We start from the raw sequence: 13,271 nt of genomic DNA on the forward strand, positions 1-13,271 counted from the left end.
GTGATTGATGCTCACCGACCAAGCCCAAACAAACGTGTGCGCGGCACACTCCACATACCACACACAGACACAAATATTTGCAGGGCTCACATGGGCTGGGGTGAGATGCTATTTCCACCTGGGAGGAGCCACATGATCAGACCTTCAATCTCAGCCTCTGCGGGTGGCAGGAGGAACTTGGGCCTCCAGCTTCAGCTCTGGTTTCCCAGGACCCACATCCATGACAGAAGGTGCACTGCTGAGTGTTGAGGGTCCTCTCTTAGCCCCAGAGAAGGTGTGGCAGCCGGGCCCCAACTCCAGAGCCCCCATCTGTGGCCAGCTTCCCCTTCCTCTCCTCAACCCCGGCTAATGACAGGTCTTTCTGAAAGATGTATTCTTACCCTCTGGACAAATAGCAGTTGGGACGAGTGGGGCTTTTTATGAGTCGAGGTACTCGGGGCTGGAAAATAAACAGCCAGTTAATGAGACGTTCTTATGGAAACGGGCATAAATAATAACAAAGCAAACATCCTGTCTCTCGTGCCTACATCCCCGGGAGGGGGGATATAAAAGCTGCTGTCCGGCTGGCCACTTGTCAGACCTGGGGGAGCTCCGGCCGCGTTCCTGACCTGCGAGCTGACCGGCTGGGACCATGGGGTGCTGCCCAGGGGACTGCTTCAACTGCTGCACCCAAGAACAAGAATGCTGTGAGGAGTGCTGCTGCCAGCCCTCCTGCTGCGGCTGCTGCGGCTGCTGTGGCTCCTGCTGTGGCTGCGGAGGCTCTGGCTGCGGAGGCTGTGGCTGCGGAGGCTGTGGCTGTGGGAGTAGCTGCTGTGGATCTAGCTGCGGAGGCTGCGGGGGTTGTGGAGGCTGCGGGGGCTGCGGCTCCAGCTGCTGTGGCTCCAGCTGCTGCGGCTCGGGCTCCAGCTGCTCGGGCCCTGTGTGCTGCCAGCCCACACCTGTATGCGACACGAAATGAAGACCTTAGCCCTACCTACCACGGAGGCGGTGCCAGCGACAGCCTCCATCTGCTCCAGCTGGAGACCCCCTCCTCTCCACAGCCCTCCTTGCCCGCAAGACATGGACCTCTCCCGCGACTGTAGAGGAGGGCTGTTTCTCCAGCGCCTGCCCTGGTGCTTCGAGGCGCTGAGAGCAATAGCCCAGTTTCTTGGCGAGAAATTAAAACTGGGTCTCAAGGAAGTGAGCCCCGAGTTCAAAGGATGAATTTCCAAGGCCTTATTTGCATGAAGTTCGATGTCTTGTCACTGTACGTTCTCTCATTCAAGGTGTTTGGGACTGATCTTCCTCTCTAGCTTACTGTTGCTTTGGAGTTAAAAAAACAAAACAAAAACAATAAAACAAAGACCCCCCCACCCCCCCCCCCAAAAAAAAAACCCCAAAGAGAAAACAATAAAAAAACTTTGTTAACCCTTTAATAAATTCAAGTGTGCTGGCATAACCCCGTCAGTCCTCTTGCCTCTTCCTTCAGCCCCTCCTGGGATTGGTTAGGAAAATTTACTCTGGCAATCCAGGCTAGGACTTTTGCAATGTGCTTTGTGGATTGCCTGTACCAGAATCACCAGGGTCTAATTAAAACTGGAGAACCTGCCCCTGCATACAGAACCAGAATCCACAGGGGCTTGGTGTGGGGATCTGTGTTTTTAGCAAGAACCTTAGGTAATTCTTTGCATTGAAGTTAGAGATGCATGGATGTATGTGGCAGCTGCATGGCATTTGCTTGGGGAGGCTTTTAAGAATACAGAAATTTGGGCCTCACTGCCGGAGATTGTTATCCATTAGCTGTAGGGTCTAGGGAACTCTGGGACCTGTATTGTTAAAAGTTCTGTGGTCAATACTGACGCTGGACAAATCTGGTCTTGATTGAAGGGCCTGGCTTCCTTTTGGACAGCAGTCTTCCTAGGATAGTTCAGCAGGAGGCCTTCTGGCTTGTTCAGAACTTTCTGGAAAAGCCAGGGAAGGAGGCTTTGGTAAAAACAGGTTTGGTTCTGAATGGATGGGATTCCTGTGGCAAGGCTGTGTGACACAGGTCCTAGGGAAGTTCTGGGCAACTCAGCTCCTCCTCCAGCCCCAGGATCTGGCTCAGTTTGGCTTTTCTTGCTTTGGAGCTAGCTGTATTTCTTCTGCTGAGGAGGGGAAGGTGCACATCTGCTAGGGGGCTTGATGCTGGTGTGTGAGCCCAGCTAAGTTAAACCCCAAAAGATAATTGATTTGGCCTTTTGCTGAAAGTGATCTTCAGCCACACGTGGAAGAAAACTAAATGTGTTCTTGCCCTAGACAAACAATGTTTGTTTTCATTCCTACAAAACAATGCTCCATTGGATAAACAGGAAATCAGAACTATTATATCAATGATTCCTAAAAATACAAAAAGCTATAGAAAAATATAAAGAAGAAACAATAGCCTTCTGAATGCTTAGCGTTTGTTACTGAGATTTATCTTTTGCCAGCATACTTACAACTGGAATTATGCTGATTCTACTTTTTTTTGCTTTTAAAAAATGTTCTGTTTCATTTTTTATGAGTCAGTTTTGTTGAGATACTGCTAGGTAGCAGGCAGACATGTGCAGTGAGCACATGGAGATAAAGCCTATGTGCTCACTCTCGGCACATTTTTCTTTGAAGCGACTTTCCTAGGCCATTCCGATCCTGCTGTGGTTTAAAAAAGCTAACAGCATGGTACAGCCCTTGACTAATGAGCTTTTTATTTCTAGGGTTGTTCTTTCCTCCCAAGGTTGAGGAATATAAGTTCAAAAACTCCTCTGATGATAAAAAGAACACAAGTCACCCTGCTCCAGGCTGGACGTGGATGAAAGAAGGCCTTTGTGACCTTTATACAAACCCAAATAACTGGGAGATCCTTTAGGTAGAAACATATGCAGTAGGGATTTAAAAATCGGACACAATCCTACTGTCAGTTAACAGCTAAGAGGTGGTGCTTGGGTGGGATTCTCCAGAAACCTCCCTTCTTACCCCAGTAAAATTGAGATCACAAAGAAGTGAGTTGTCGTTGTCTTAAGAGGACACTCTTTCACTAGAGGGTGATGTCCCCACTCTTGTTCTTTCTCTTCTAACAAACTTTGCTACACTTTTAATAAGTCTTGTGATCTTGCTTGAAATCCTCTCTTGCAAAGACTCAAGAGCCGAGAGCACAGCACAATCTCCAGTAAGATCTAGCTCAGCTATGATCTTATCTCTGTTACCCATATAGTGTAGAATACAGTTTGATGACATTTGACCATTGTACATATGATACCTGTGTTATCACTACTGCACTCAAGACATGAACTTTTCCATCATCTCCCAAATTCTCCCCTTTTCAGTCGGTTCCCTATTGCCAGCCCTTGGAGATCCTTAGTCTGTTCTCTATGTCATTAGACACTGTGCCATTTCTAGAATTCCATATAAAAGAAACAATACAGTGTAAACTATTTTTTTCACTTGGTGTAACATTTTTAATATTTGTCCATATTTTCACAGATATCAATAGTTCGTTCCTTTTTATTGAATGGTATTCCACTGTATGGATAAACTCCACTTAAAGACCTATTCACTATCGATGGGTATTCGGATTGTTTTGAATTTTGGGCTATTATGAAAAAAGCTGCTAAGAACACTTGTAAGTTTTCGCATGGACATATGTTTTCATTTATTTCAGATAGATACCCAGGAGTTGGGTTGCTAGGTAAATGATACATGAATGTTTATCTTTGTAAGAAATGATCAAATTGCTTTGCAAAGTGGATATACCATTGTGTATTCCAACCAGCTATATCTGAGAATTTTAGTTGCTCCATATCCTTGAAAACACTTGATATTACCAGTTTTTTTTAATTTTATAGCCATTTTAGATCATACAGCCATAGCTTATTGTCATTTCAATTTTTGGTTTTATTAAAAATGTCATTGGTATTAATATGCCCTGTGTTTGGAAAGAATATAAGATTTGACTCCACCCTGGTTTAGCTTCAGACTCTAATGTTTAATTAATTTTTGCTCTGGATGGAATTAACCTAATAGGAACTGAGTTTTTAATCCTCAGGATAAGGTCACAGCTAGAGCAGGTGCATACCAATGTGACAGACTTGCCAAGAGGCCAGTAGGTCTGTTCTGAGTGATGGTGACTCAGAGCTGCTTATTATTCTATTGCTCATGGCTACATCTCCCTGATACATGAGTAGAGGTAGTGATTTCTTTGAATTACCAAGGGAGGCCCTTCTTAGCTGTTCACAGAGGTTCTCATTTGTTCATTCAATAAATATTAATTGTGCACTGCCTATGTATCCAACACTGCTATGGGTTCTGGGTATGCATCAGTGAATAGACAGAAGCCCTAGCCCAGATGGTACTTATATATGATATCATATCTTATATGATATGAACTATGAAGAAGAATCTCTTCCTCTTTTCCTCTCCTCTCCATATCCAGAGAGACAGTTCCAAAGGGCAAACCCAATCAAGTGACTCCTTAACCCCCAGATACCATTATAAAATGTGACTTCTTACCCATGGTTCACAAGGCTTTACACGACGGGGGTACTTGGGAACCAATCTAGTACCACCACTGTCCTTACGTACCCTGTGCTCTCCATTCTGGCTAGGTTAAACCATTAGCTGCTCCCCAAATACACTCTGCTTTTGTGTCTTTGGTTTCTGCAGCTCATCTTTTTCCAGTTCTTGCCAGTCTTTCATCCTTCTCCCTTGAGGATTTAACTTGGCCATCATATTCCTTGAGAAGGCTATCCTAACTTCCCCAAAACAGTGTTGGTATTTCCCCTTTTGCCCCTGAAAGCATCTGTATATCCCGCTATCATAGCGCTTGTAATCCATCATTGCTTATGGATGTGCAAATCTCTCTTCTCCACTTGTGCTCCTTTGGCTGAAATTGCAACTCCTTTTTTTCTTTGGTACGGGGATTGAACTCAGGGGCACTTGATGAATGAACCACCTCCCCAGCCCTATTTTGCATTTTTTAATTTAGAGACAGAGTCTCATTGAGTTGCTTAGCACCTCACTTTTGCTGAGGCTGGCTTTGAACTCGTGATCCTGTTGTCTCAGCCTCCTGAGCAGCTGGGATTGCAGGCCTGCACCACTGTACCCAGCGCAACTCATTCTTTTAGTATCCCTCACATAGAACTCAGTGTTAGCTCAGTTGAATGGATGAGCAAGAGACACAGAGTGAATGATTGCTTACAGTAATGAAGCAAGAGTGGATGGATGACTAGCACAGTGGTCAAAATCTCCAAAAGGCAGAGAGAATGCTTGGGATAGACATGGGTGGAAGGAAAAGAAGGAAGAGAAGCAGAGAAGCTGGACCAAGTGCTTTCAAGGCAAGGCTGAGCCTGTGATGTGTGGCTCTGATGTGATGACCTTTCTCCTAAGAAAGGTCAATCCACACAGGTTGCCGAGGAGAAGGGGCAGCAGCCCTAGATGAGGGGACAGGCTGTGTGTCATCCTCAGCAAGTGACTTAGCCTTTCAGATTCCTCCCTTTTTCTTCATCTGTAATGAGGAGGAATATTTCTGCCTCATTGTTGATGGTTTTTAAATAAGATTGTTGTTATAAGGGACAGTCACTTAACATCCAGTGTAGATGTCCGTTCCCTGAATGAGTTCATCCCTGCTTTTCTCTGCTAATCCCTGTGTGTCTTTGTGAAGCTGATCCCTGCACTGTGGTGAGTTTGCTTGCACACTACAGAGAAAGACCCAGGAGCATGGGTGAGCAGATCTCATTCATGTGGTCATCCTCTGTGCCCAACCCAAGGCTCAGTACGGATGACTAGAAGGTGGATAAATTGTAAGTTCCTTCCTTCTTTCCCTGTTCATGATGCTAGGAAATATAGACCCTCCATCTTGGAGGTGATGATGCTTCTTCCAAGACTACCTGTAGCTCTGAGGCTTCCAAATTTAGCAAGTCAATAAATAAACATCTGCTTTATGGGGAGATAAACAACTTCTAGATCAACAAATGTTGGCATCATAAGATGGCAAAGTGGCAAAGTGGCCCCAACAGCAATGAGGAAAAGATGCAGGGGCCCCCAACAGCACTCAGCAGTGAGGGGGTATAAAAGGGAGGGCCAGGCCAGGCTGGCCCAGTCAGGCAGCTCCCTCCCAGCACTCACAGGACGCAGAGGTATCTCCACCATGTCTGGCAGCTGCTGTTCTAGAAAATGTCCCTCCCTGCCAGCCATGTCTCTCTGCTCCACTGAGGTGAGCTGTGGAGGGCCCATCTGCTTGCCCAGTTTCTGCCAGAGCCAGACGTGGCAGCTGGTGACTTGTGACGATAGCTGTGGGTCATCTAGCTGCAGCTCACAATGCTGTCAGCCTTCTTGCTCCGGGAACAATTTCTGCCAACCAATGTGCTGCGAGGCCACCATTTGTGAGCCTTCCTGCTCTGTGAGTAGCTGCGTTCAACCCGTGTGCCTAGAGGCCACCATTTGTGAGCCTTCCTGCTCCGTGAGCAGCTGTGTCCAACCTGTGTGCTGCGAGGCCACTGTTTGTGAGCCTTCTTGCTCTGACAACAGCTGCTGCCAACCCGTGTGCTGTGAGACGGCTCCCTGCCAAGCAGTGCTCTGCGTGCCCGCTTCCTGCCAGCCCATCCTCTGCAGCCCCACCTGCTGCCAGCCAGTCATCTGTGAGCCCAGCTGCTGTTCAGAGGTATGCACCGTGCCTAGCTCCTGCCAACCTGTGGTCTGTGAGCCCACGTGCTGTCAGCCAGTGTGTCCCACGCCTAGCTGCTGTCCATCTGTCTGCTCTGCCACCAGTAGCTGCCAGCCTGTCTGCTGTGACTCCAGTCCCTGTGAGCCACCTTGCTCAGAGCCCCAAGTTTGCCAGCCAGCCACCTGTATGGCTCTGGTCTGTGAGCCTGTCTGCCTCCAGTCTGTCTGCTGTGTTCCAAGTCCTTGTGAACCACCGTGTGTTTCCAGCACTTGCCAAGAGTCCTCATGCGGTGTCTCCAGTATCTGCCAACCTGTGTGCTCTGAGCCCAGCCCCTGCTCGCCATGTGTCTGTGTGCCCAGCCCATGCCAACCTCCTTGCTACATGGTCAAGCGCTGTCGTTCTGTCTGCTGTGAGCCTGTGTCCTGCCCACCCACCTCCTGCCAACCTCTCTGTTGCCGCCCGGGGTCTTCTGCATCTGCCATCCGCCAGCCAGTGTGTCCTCCTAGAACCTTCTACATACCCAGTTCCTGCAAACAGCCTTGCAGTGCTTCGGTATCCTACCGTCCGATTTGCCGCTCAATCTACCGTCCCATCTGCTCGGGACCCATCACCTTCAGGCAGCCGTACTTGACATCCATCTCCTACCGTCCTTCATGCTATCGCCCGTATTACTCCATCCTGCGCCGCCCCACCTGCTACACGTCCTACTCCTACCGCCCCGTCTGCTCCCGCCAGCCTTGCTCTGACCGTGACTCCTGTAAACCCGAGTGCAAAAAGTCCACGTCCAGCCAACCCGATTGCGATTGCGCTGACTCAACCCCCTGCAAGCCGGAAGTCTCCGAGGAGAGCCCCAGCCAACCCTCTGAGGCCAAACCCACCAGCTCACCCACCCGTGAGGCTGCAGCCCCTCTGCCTGCTGCTGGCAAGCCTGCCGACCGCTAAACTGGCCCAAGCCCACCAATTCTTGCAAAGCAAGCCACAAGCTGAAGAGAAAACCTGACTGCCTTCTGCAAAGTGCATTATGACTTAGCCAGAATCTTTACTCTCTACATCATCTGCTTATGCTTCTAAGAACTCCCCAGAAATGTCAGTAGTCTAATGATCCAAATAAAGGCCTGCTGGTCACTGTGAGGAGGATCTTCTGGGTTCTAGTCTTCTCCTGCCATTCAGTTGAGAAGAGCTGTTTTGCCACATCACCAGACTTTTTCCTGACACCAAATGTTTTCTGTCCATATGTATGGGCTCCCATGTGGTGTGTACTCATGTTCCTTGGGGACATCTGCAATGAGATGTATTTAACTGTCCAATAAATGTGGCTAAGCTGAAGTGGCTTGCTGTTCTCCAGTTAATGTCATAGTCTCACTAGAGACTTTCTTTTTCTTTAAGAGTAGTTTCATCCATCTACCCAATCACCCATCCATCATCTACCCACCATCTATCCATCCACCTATCCACTTATCCAGCCAGCCAGCATTAGCTAGCTACTAGATAGTGCTATGGACTGCTTAGGCTCTAGGAATGAGTCCTCAAGTATCAAGGAGCTCGCTCTTTGGTGGCATGACAAATAGGTGATGAGACATTAATTTTATTCTTTTGTGCTCATAACAGGGCCCATGAGTTCAGCAAGACACAGTGGGTACCAGGGAAGAATTCTTGAGGGATGTGACACTGGAGCTGAATCTTTCAGCACAAGTAGGAATTAACCAGTTACAGAGAAGGAAAAGATTTCTAGGCAGGAAATACATGTACAAATGAATGGGCCAATCTGTTTGTGAGCAAGCTGCTCATTAGGTGAAGCTGGGGCAGAGGTGTCCTTAGGGGAGAGGTGAGTCCAGAAGTCAGAGAGCAGGAAGCAACCTGCCCATCTGGATGCTAGACAGAGGTATTTGAGTTTGGTGCAGGGCTGATGTGAAGGTGTCATCAGGTTATGCAGGGCAGGGACATGAAGAGCACTGGGTTTTGGAAAGTCCCTCTGGCCTTGGTGTGGGGAATTCAATGAAAGAACATGATCCTGGATATAGAGAGACTGTGGAAGAAGCTAATTATTTTTGGGACCAAAGTGGGATGAAAACAACAAATAGGTTATACGCACAACAAGGAAGTTCAAGTAACCTAGATTTCTTATGGAAGAACTTTCCTTATGTTCTCCTGATCCCCACAAACACTCTTTGCGTAAACTTCATATGTATCCTTTTACAATGTTCAAGTACAGAGTCTCTTCAAAGCAGGTACCTCTTTCACTAAGTGCCCAGAATAGAGGGCTATCTGTTGCCCTTGAGGTGCAGTTTGAGTCATCCCAAGCACAGGAGGGGTTAGACCAGGACTTCTCAACTTTGGCATGATGGTCATTTTGGATCCTGTAATTGTGGGAATTGAACTGTGCATTGTAGGGTGTTAAGCAGCACCCCTGGTCTCTGCCAACTAGACATTGCCAAACATTCCCTGAGAGGCAAAGCCACTCACACATATGTATGTATGGGTATACGAGCACGTATATACATATACGTTATATGTGTATATACATTTGTGTAATATTCAGAGATAGACACACACGCACGACTGGGGATAGTCACTTAGCAAGTAGCATACAAATAACTAAAACCCAGTTTGGTCCAAAGTCACCGATTTTTTTAGGGGTCACCACACTCCTTGATGAGGTTATAAGACATCTTTGGTGACACTAGATGTTTTTAGTGCCTCAAACTGCAGCAAAATTGATTTTCTTTCTATTAAGAGGTTTCTCAATAGAGAACATAAAATTGAGAGCAAGAATCAGAGAAAAGTGGGTGAAAAATGAATTGCTTTAAAACTGTACAAGTGGTATGTTCTAGACTTTTTTTCAGATTGAAGTTGATGTGTTTTTTCAAACACACTCATATTCCCATTTTTATTGACCTATGTGGTAAGATCCAGAGTATTTCCTCTCAAGTGAGAGATGAGTCGTTTTGGGGTGCAAATAGAATGCAGTGCATGGATCCCTGCACTTTGAAAGATGACAAGATGATCAGAGATGAGAAAGTGAGCACTAGAAATGATCCGTGATGTGACATAAAAGGCTATGGCTGATGACCAGGGTGAATGCTCTCTAGACAACACTCTGATTGGAAAACTACTTCTTTTCTTTAGCAGAGGTGAAAGGAAAAAGCATTTTGTATCTGGCACTTTGAAAAGGACCAGAATTTCCAACATTTTTATTAATTTGTGAGGCAGCCAAAGAAGAATGCAAATCACCCAAGAAACAACAAATGCCGCTAGTGAAATCCTGGGACTTTGACAACTTGGGTGATTAGCTAACGTGTCCAACAGAGTGAGTCAGTGGCTGAGCCAGAAATCGAGACCAGCTCTGCCTGGCATCCGAAGCCACTGTCTTTCCACTGCACACATCCAACCTGATCCGGGCCAGGACATGGACTTGTGTGGAATGCTGAAGCTGGCTGGTGTGTTGCAGAGCCACAACAAGCCCAGAGGAAAAGGAGAAGGATCAGGAAAGCCTTCACAAATACCTCTTGGCGAAGATTGACTTAACTCTACAACTACTTTGCAGTAATATCCTGATAATTCCTTTTGAATGTTGTGCTTTTTTATTTGTAGAATTCATATGCTGCTGACTCCATAATATGAGTCTAATCCTTCTTGATGAAATATTTGCATCTTTTAAAATTTCCAAATTAAAAGACTGTCTTTGGGTGTATTGGAAGGAGGGTAAATAGTCAACCAGTTTGACCTAACTGATGATGAGAATCACAACAGTGGACTGATGGTCCCCAGCTCCCGTCCTGGCCAATATGCTTATGAGCCAGCATTCTGCTGTACAAATGTCAGCCTCTGATCACTATCAGAGTTGTCCCTTTCCTACCTCCCCAAAGTTAGGAGGTCTAATAAATAATGAGATTTGAGATTTGGGGGCCAGTTTAGCTAGGCTTGAATCTTGCTTCATTACTTGCACATTTGGGGAACATGATTTAGATCCTCTGAGTTAGTTTTGCCACTTCTGATATAGCGATGGCGATTACACTTACTAAGGTCATTTTGAGGATAGATGAAAAGTGCAGTCAAGAGTGTGGTACATAGAGTATGAAGTAGGTGGAAACTCTGGAGTCGTTATCATTGGTCACAGTACTAATAAGGTTAATTTTCAGGAAAGCCAAATGGCAAGGTCCCAGAAAAAGAACACTATGTATCTTTGGGATCCACTGCCTAATTTTCTCTTCCTTATCCTGGATACCCTCTCTCCCAGTAGGGTTGGAGCCTCACTTCCGGACTGGATGGTGTAGAACTGCATTCCTGGAGGAAGAGCAGGTGCTTTGGCGTGGGGGAGGCCTCCTGATGAGAGGGTGTACGGGAGATACCTGCTTCAGTGAGGCTGGGGAGTAACCTGTAAAAGAGACAGCTCATCCCGGAGCAGCATCAATGAATTCAAAGTTGGCAAAGAAAGCTCCCAGCTTTACAGAAATGTTTTCTAAGTAGGGTTATCTGCTGGGCTCCTGAAGCTTTCTAATCAGATGTTTGCCTGCAAATGAATAAGAACCATAACAAGGAAAGATGCCTTGGTACCCACGCCCCTGGTAAAGGACTATAAAAACCCCTCTGGATTAGATGTCCTCTGAACTCAGATACACTGAGTTTCCAACTTCCCAGCAAGGTTAGCATCAGCACCATGACAGACGGCTCTTGTCCTGGAAATAGCCCAGCCATTCCAGCTGTGTCGACCACTGCCATATGCCCAAAGAATCGCAGCTTCGGAAATGCTATCTGTTTGCCCAGTTCCTGCCAGAGCAGGACATGGCAACTGGTTACATGTCAAGAAAACCGTCAGCCATTCAGCAGTGCTCCAAGGAGCACAGAACCCGTTTCTTGTCAATCTACCTGCTTTCCAGAAACTTCTTGTGTGGGTTTTGTTTGCCAACCCATCTGTTCCCGCATAGGCTGCTGTGAATCTGGCACTGGTCAGTCTGCTTGTCCAGTCTCATCATGTCAATCATCCTGCTTGGAATCCACTGGTTGTCAGATAAAATGCCGTGATGTCAGCCCCTGTCAACAAAGCTCCTGCCAGGAACCTGTCAGCACATCTGGATCATGCCAGGTACCTTGTGGCCAATCAATCTGCTGTGATACAAGCTCCTGCCAGCCATCCTGCTCTGAAGTAACTCCCTGTCCTGAAACGCCTTGCCTACCAGTCATCTGTGAGTCTAGTTCATGCCAACCCCCTTGCTACCAAGGAGGTTCGGGTCAACTCATTGGTGATGAAGTCCAGCCCTGCAAATCTACTTATTACCAACCCATCTGCTACATTTGCAAGCCTTGCCAATCAATTCCCTGCATGCCTGTTTCCTGCCAGCCATTGACTTGTGTGTTTAGTTCTTGCAGTCCTTCTTGCTGTGTGCCCTCTACTTGTCAGCCACTTCACTGCCATCCAGCTCCTTCTGTATCTTTCATCTGCCAGCCAGTGGCTCACTGCCAATTCCCATGTTCTATAAAGAACTCTTGCAAACCAGGTTCCTGTGGCGCCATGCTTTCTGGCCAACAGACTTGTGGTGGATCCACTTCCTGCAAACAAAGTGGCTGCAAATCCCCTTCCTGCCAACCACCTTGCTGTGTGACAGGTTTAGGAAAATCATCCAGTGATGGCTCCAGTTGCTTCTAGCCAACTTCCCCAGGTCTGTGCAAAGTAAGTTCCTGCTTGGCAACTTCTGGCCCACCCAGCTGTGAGTCCAGCTTCTGTAAAGCAAGGCGTCGTTGATGGAGTACTTTCCACACCTCCTCTGAGGTTGTGCTACTGTCTATATGTACATAGCCATCCTGTGGGTGCGTACCTCCTGTGGAGCACAAATGTTACTGCTCTCTGTCTTTAGAGTCCACCTTCCATATTCTCTCTAGGTGCTCAGGAGAGAACTTGATAGCCATTGAGACATCCTTCCTAACTGAGGATAACTTTTCAGGAAGCATGGTCCACTCTATAGCTTGCATTTCCTGATGTTGTCAATTCATTTCATGTCAGCAAAGCTTTCTGTCCAGTTTGTCCTGTTTTTGAAGCTTCCCAATCTTTCAGAAGACTCCTTTGCTGCCAACTGATAATAAAAATGTGTGTGGTTAAGTGCAATGCATAAGACTCATACAGTGCTTTCATTCCTTTCCTCACGCCACTACCTAGATTTCTTTCAGGTTGCATTTGAACACAGTGACCTTGAGTCCTTCAAGTCAGAGGGTTTTCATTGGTCTGAATGGGTAACAGGTGTCAGGAATTATAGATGCTCAAGCTGGAAGGGAAAAAGGACAAGTAGTTCACTGGCTTTCAGTCTTTTCACCACCAAGAGCTCTTTTGAATTGAGTGGCCTCAGATGCCCCATAATGAGGAGACTTGGGAAACCAAAGACAGAAATGGTTCAGGGAAGCCACAGGTTAAAATAAACATGGAGACTAGCTTAGGGTTAATTCACTTAACACTGGTTTTAATGATCAATTTACTTAATGACCAACTTAAACAAAGTTTAAAACACTAGATTTTTTTTGTTGGTTTATTGGTTATGTTTTTGAAATTTTAAGAGTCCGTTTTAAAAATAATTAGTTGAAGGAAAATTTAGAACCTGTTTTATATGTCTGGTATGTAGTTATTGAA

At 46.5% G+C, this 13,271-nt stretch overlaps 3 protein-coding genes across 3 annotated transcripts; all 3 read left to right on the top strand.

Annotated features, from left to right (window-relative positions):
- Positions 1–590: 590 nt before the first annotated feature.
- On the top strand, positions 591–1,544 carry LOC124091580 (keratin-associated protein 17-1). Its single transcript, XM_046442653.2, has one exon. It carries the CDS (start codon positions 632–634, stop codon positions 956–958), a length of 327 nt encoding a protein of 108 aa, XP_046298609.1. The 5' UTR covers positions 591–631; the 3' UTR covers positions 959–1,544.
- Positions 1,545–6,102: 4,558 nt separating this feature from the next.
- Positions 6,103–7,981, top strand: LOC124091581 (keratin-associated protein 16-1). Its single transcript, XM_046442654.2, has one exon. It carries the CDS (start codon positions 6,140–6,142, stop codon positions 7,595–7,597), a length of 1,458 nt encoding a protein of 485 aa, XP_046298610.1. The 5' UTR covers positions 6,103–6,139; the 3' UTR covers positions 7,598–7,981.
- A 3,296-nt stretch (positions 7,982–11,277) lies between these two features.
- On the top strand, positions 11,278–12,747 carry Krtap29-1 (keratin associated like protein 29-1). The gene has a single exon (XM_046442863.2). The coding sequence runs from the start codon at positions 11,313–11,315 to the stop codon at positions 12,297–12,299; it is 987 nt and encodes a 328-aa protein (XP_046298819.2). The 5' UTR covers positions 11,278–11,312; the 3' UTR covers positions 12,300–12,747.
- The last annotated feature ends 524 nt before the right edge of the window (positions 12,748–13,271 follow it).

The sequence above is a fragment of the Marmota monax genome, unplaced genomic scaffold (assembly GCF_021218885.2).
Source record: "Marmota monax isolate L192 unplaced genomic scaffold, Marmota_monax_Labrador192_F-V1.1 WCK01_AAM20220418_F8-fsc00205, whole genome shotgun sequence".
NCBI lineage: Eukaryota > Metazoa > Chordata > Mammalia > Rodentia > Sciuridae > Marmota > Marmota monax.

Excerpts from the sequence above, each read along its gene's own strand:
- LOC124091580 (XM_046442653.2), top strand. The coding sequence starts at position 632 with ATGGGGTGCTGCCCAGGGGACTGCTTCAACTGCTGCACCCAAGAACAA.
- LOC124091581 (XM_046442654.2), top strand. The coding sequence starts at position 6,140 with ATGTCTGGCAGCTGCTGTTCTAGAAAATGTCCCTCCCTGCCAGCCATG.
- Krtap29-1 (XM_046442863.2), top strand. The coding sequence starts at position 11,313 with ATGACAGACGGCTCTTGTCCTGGAAATAGCCCAGCCATTCCAGCTGTG.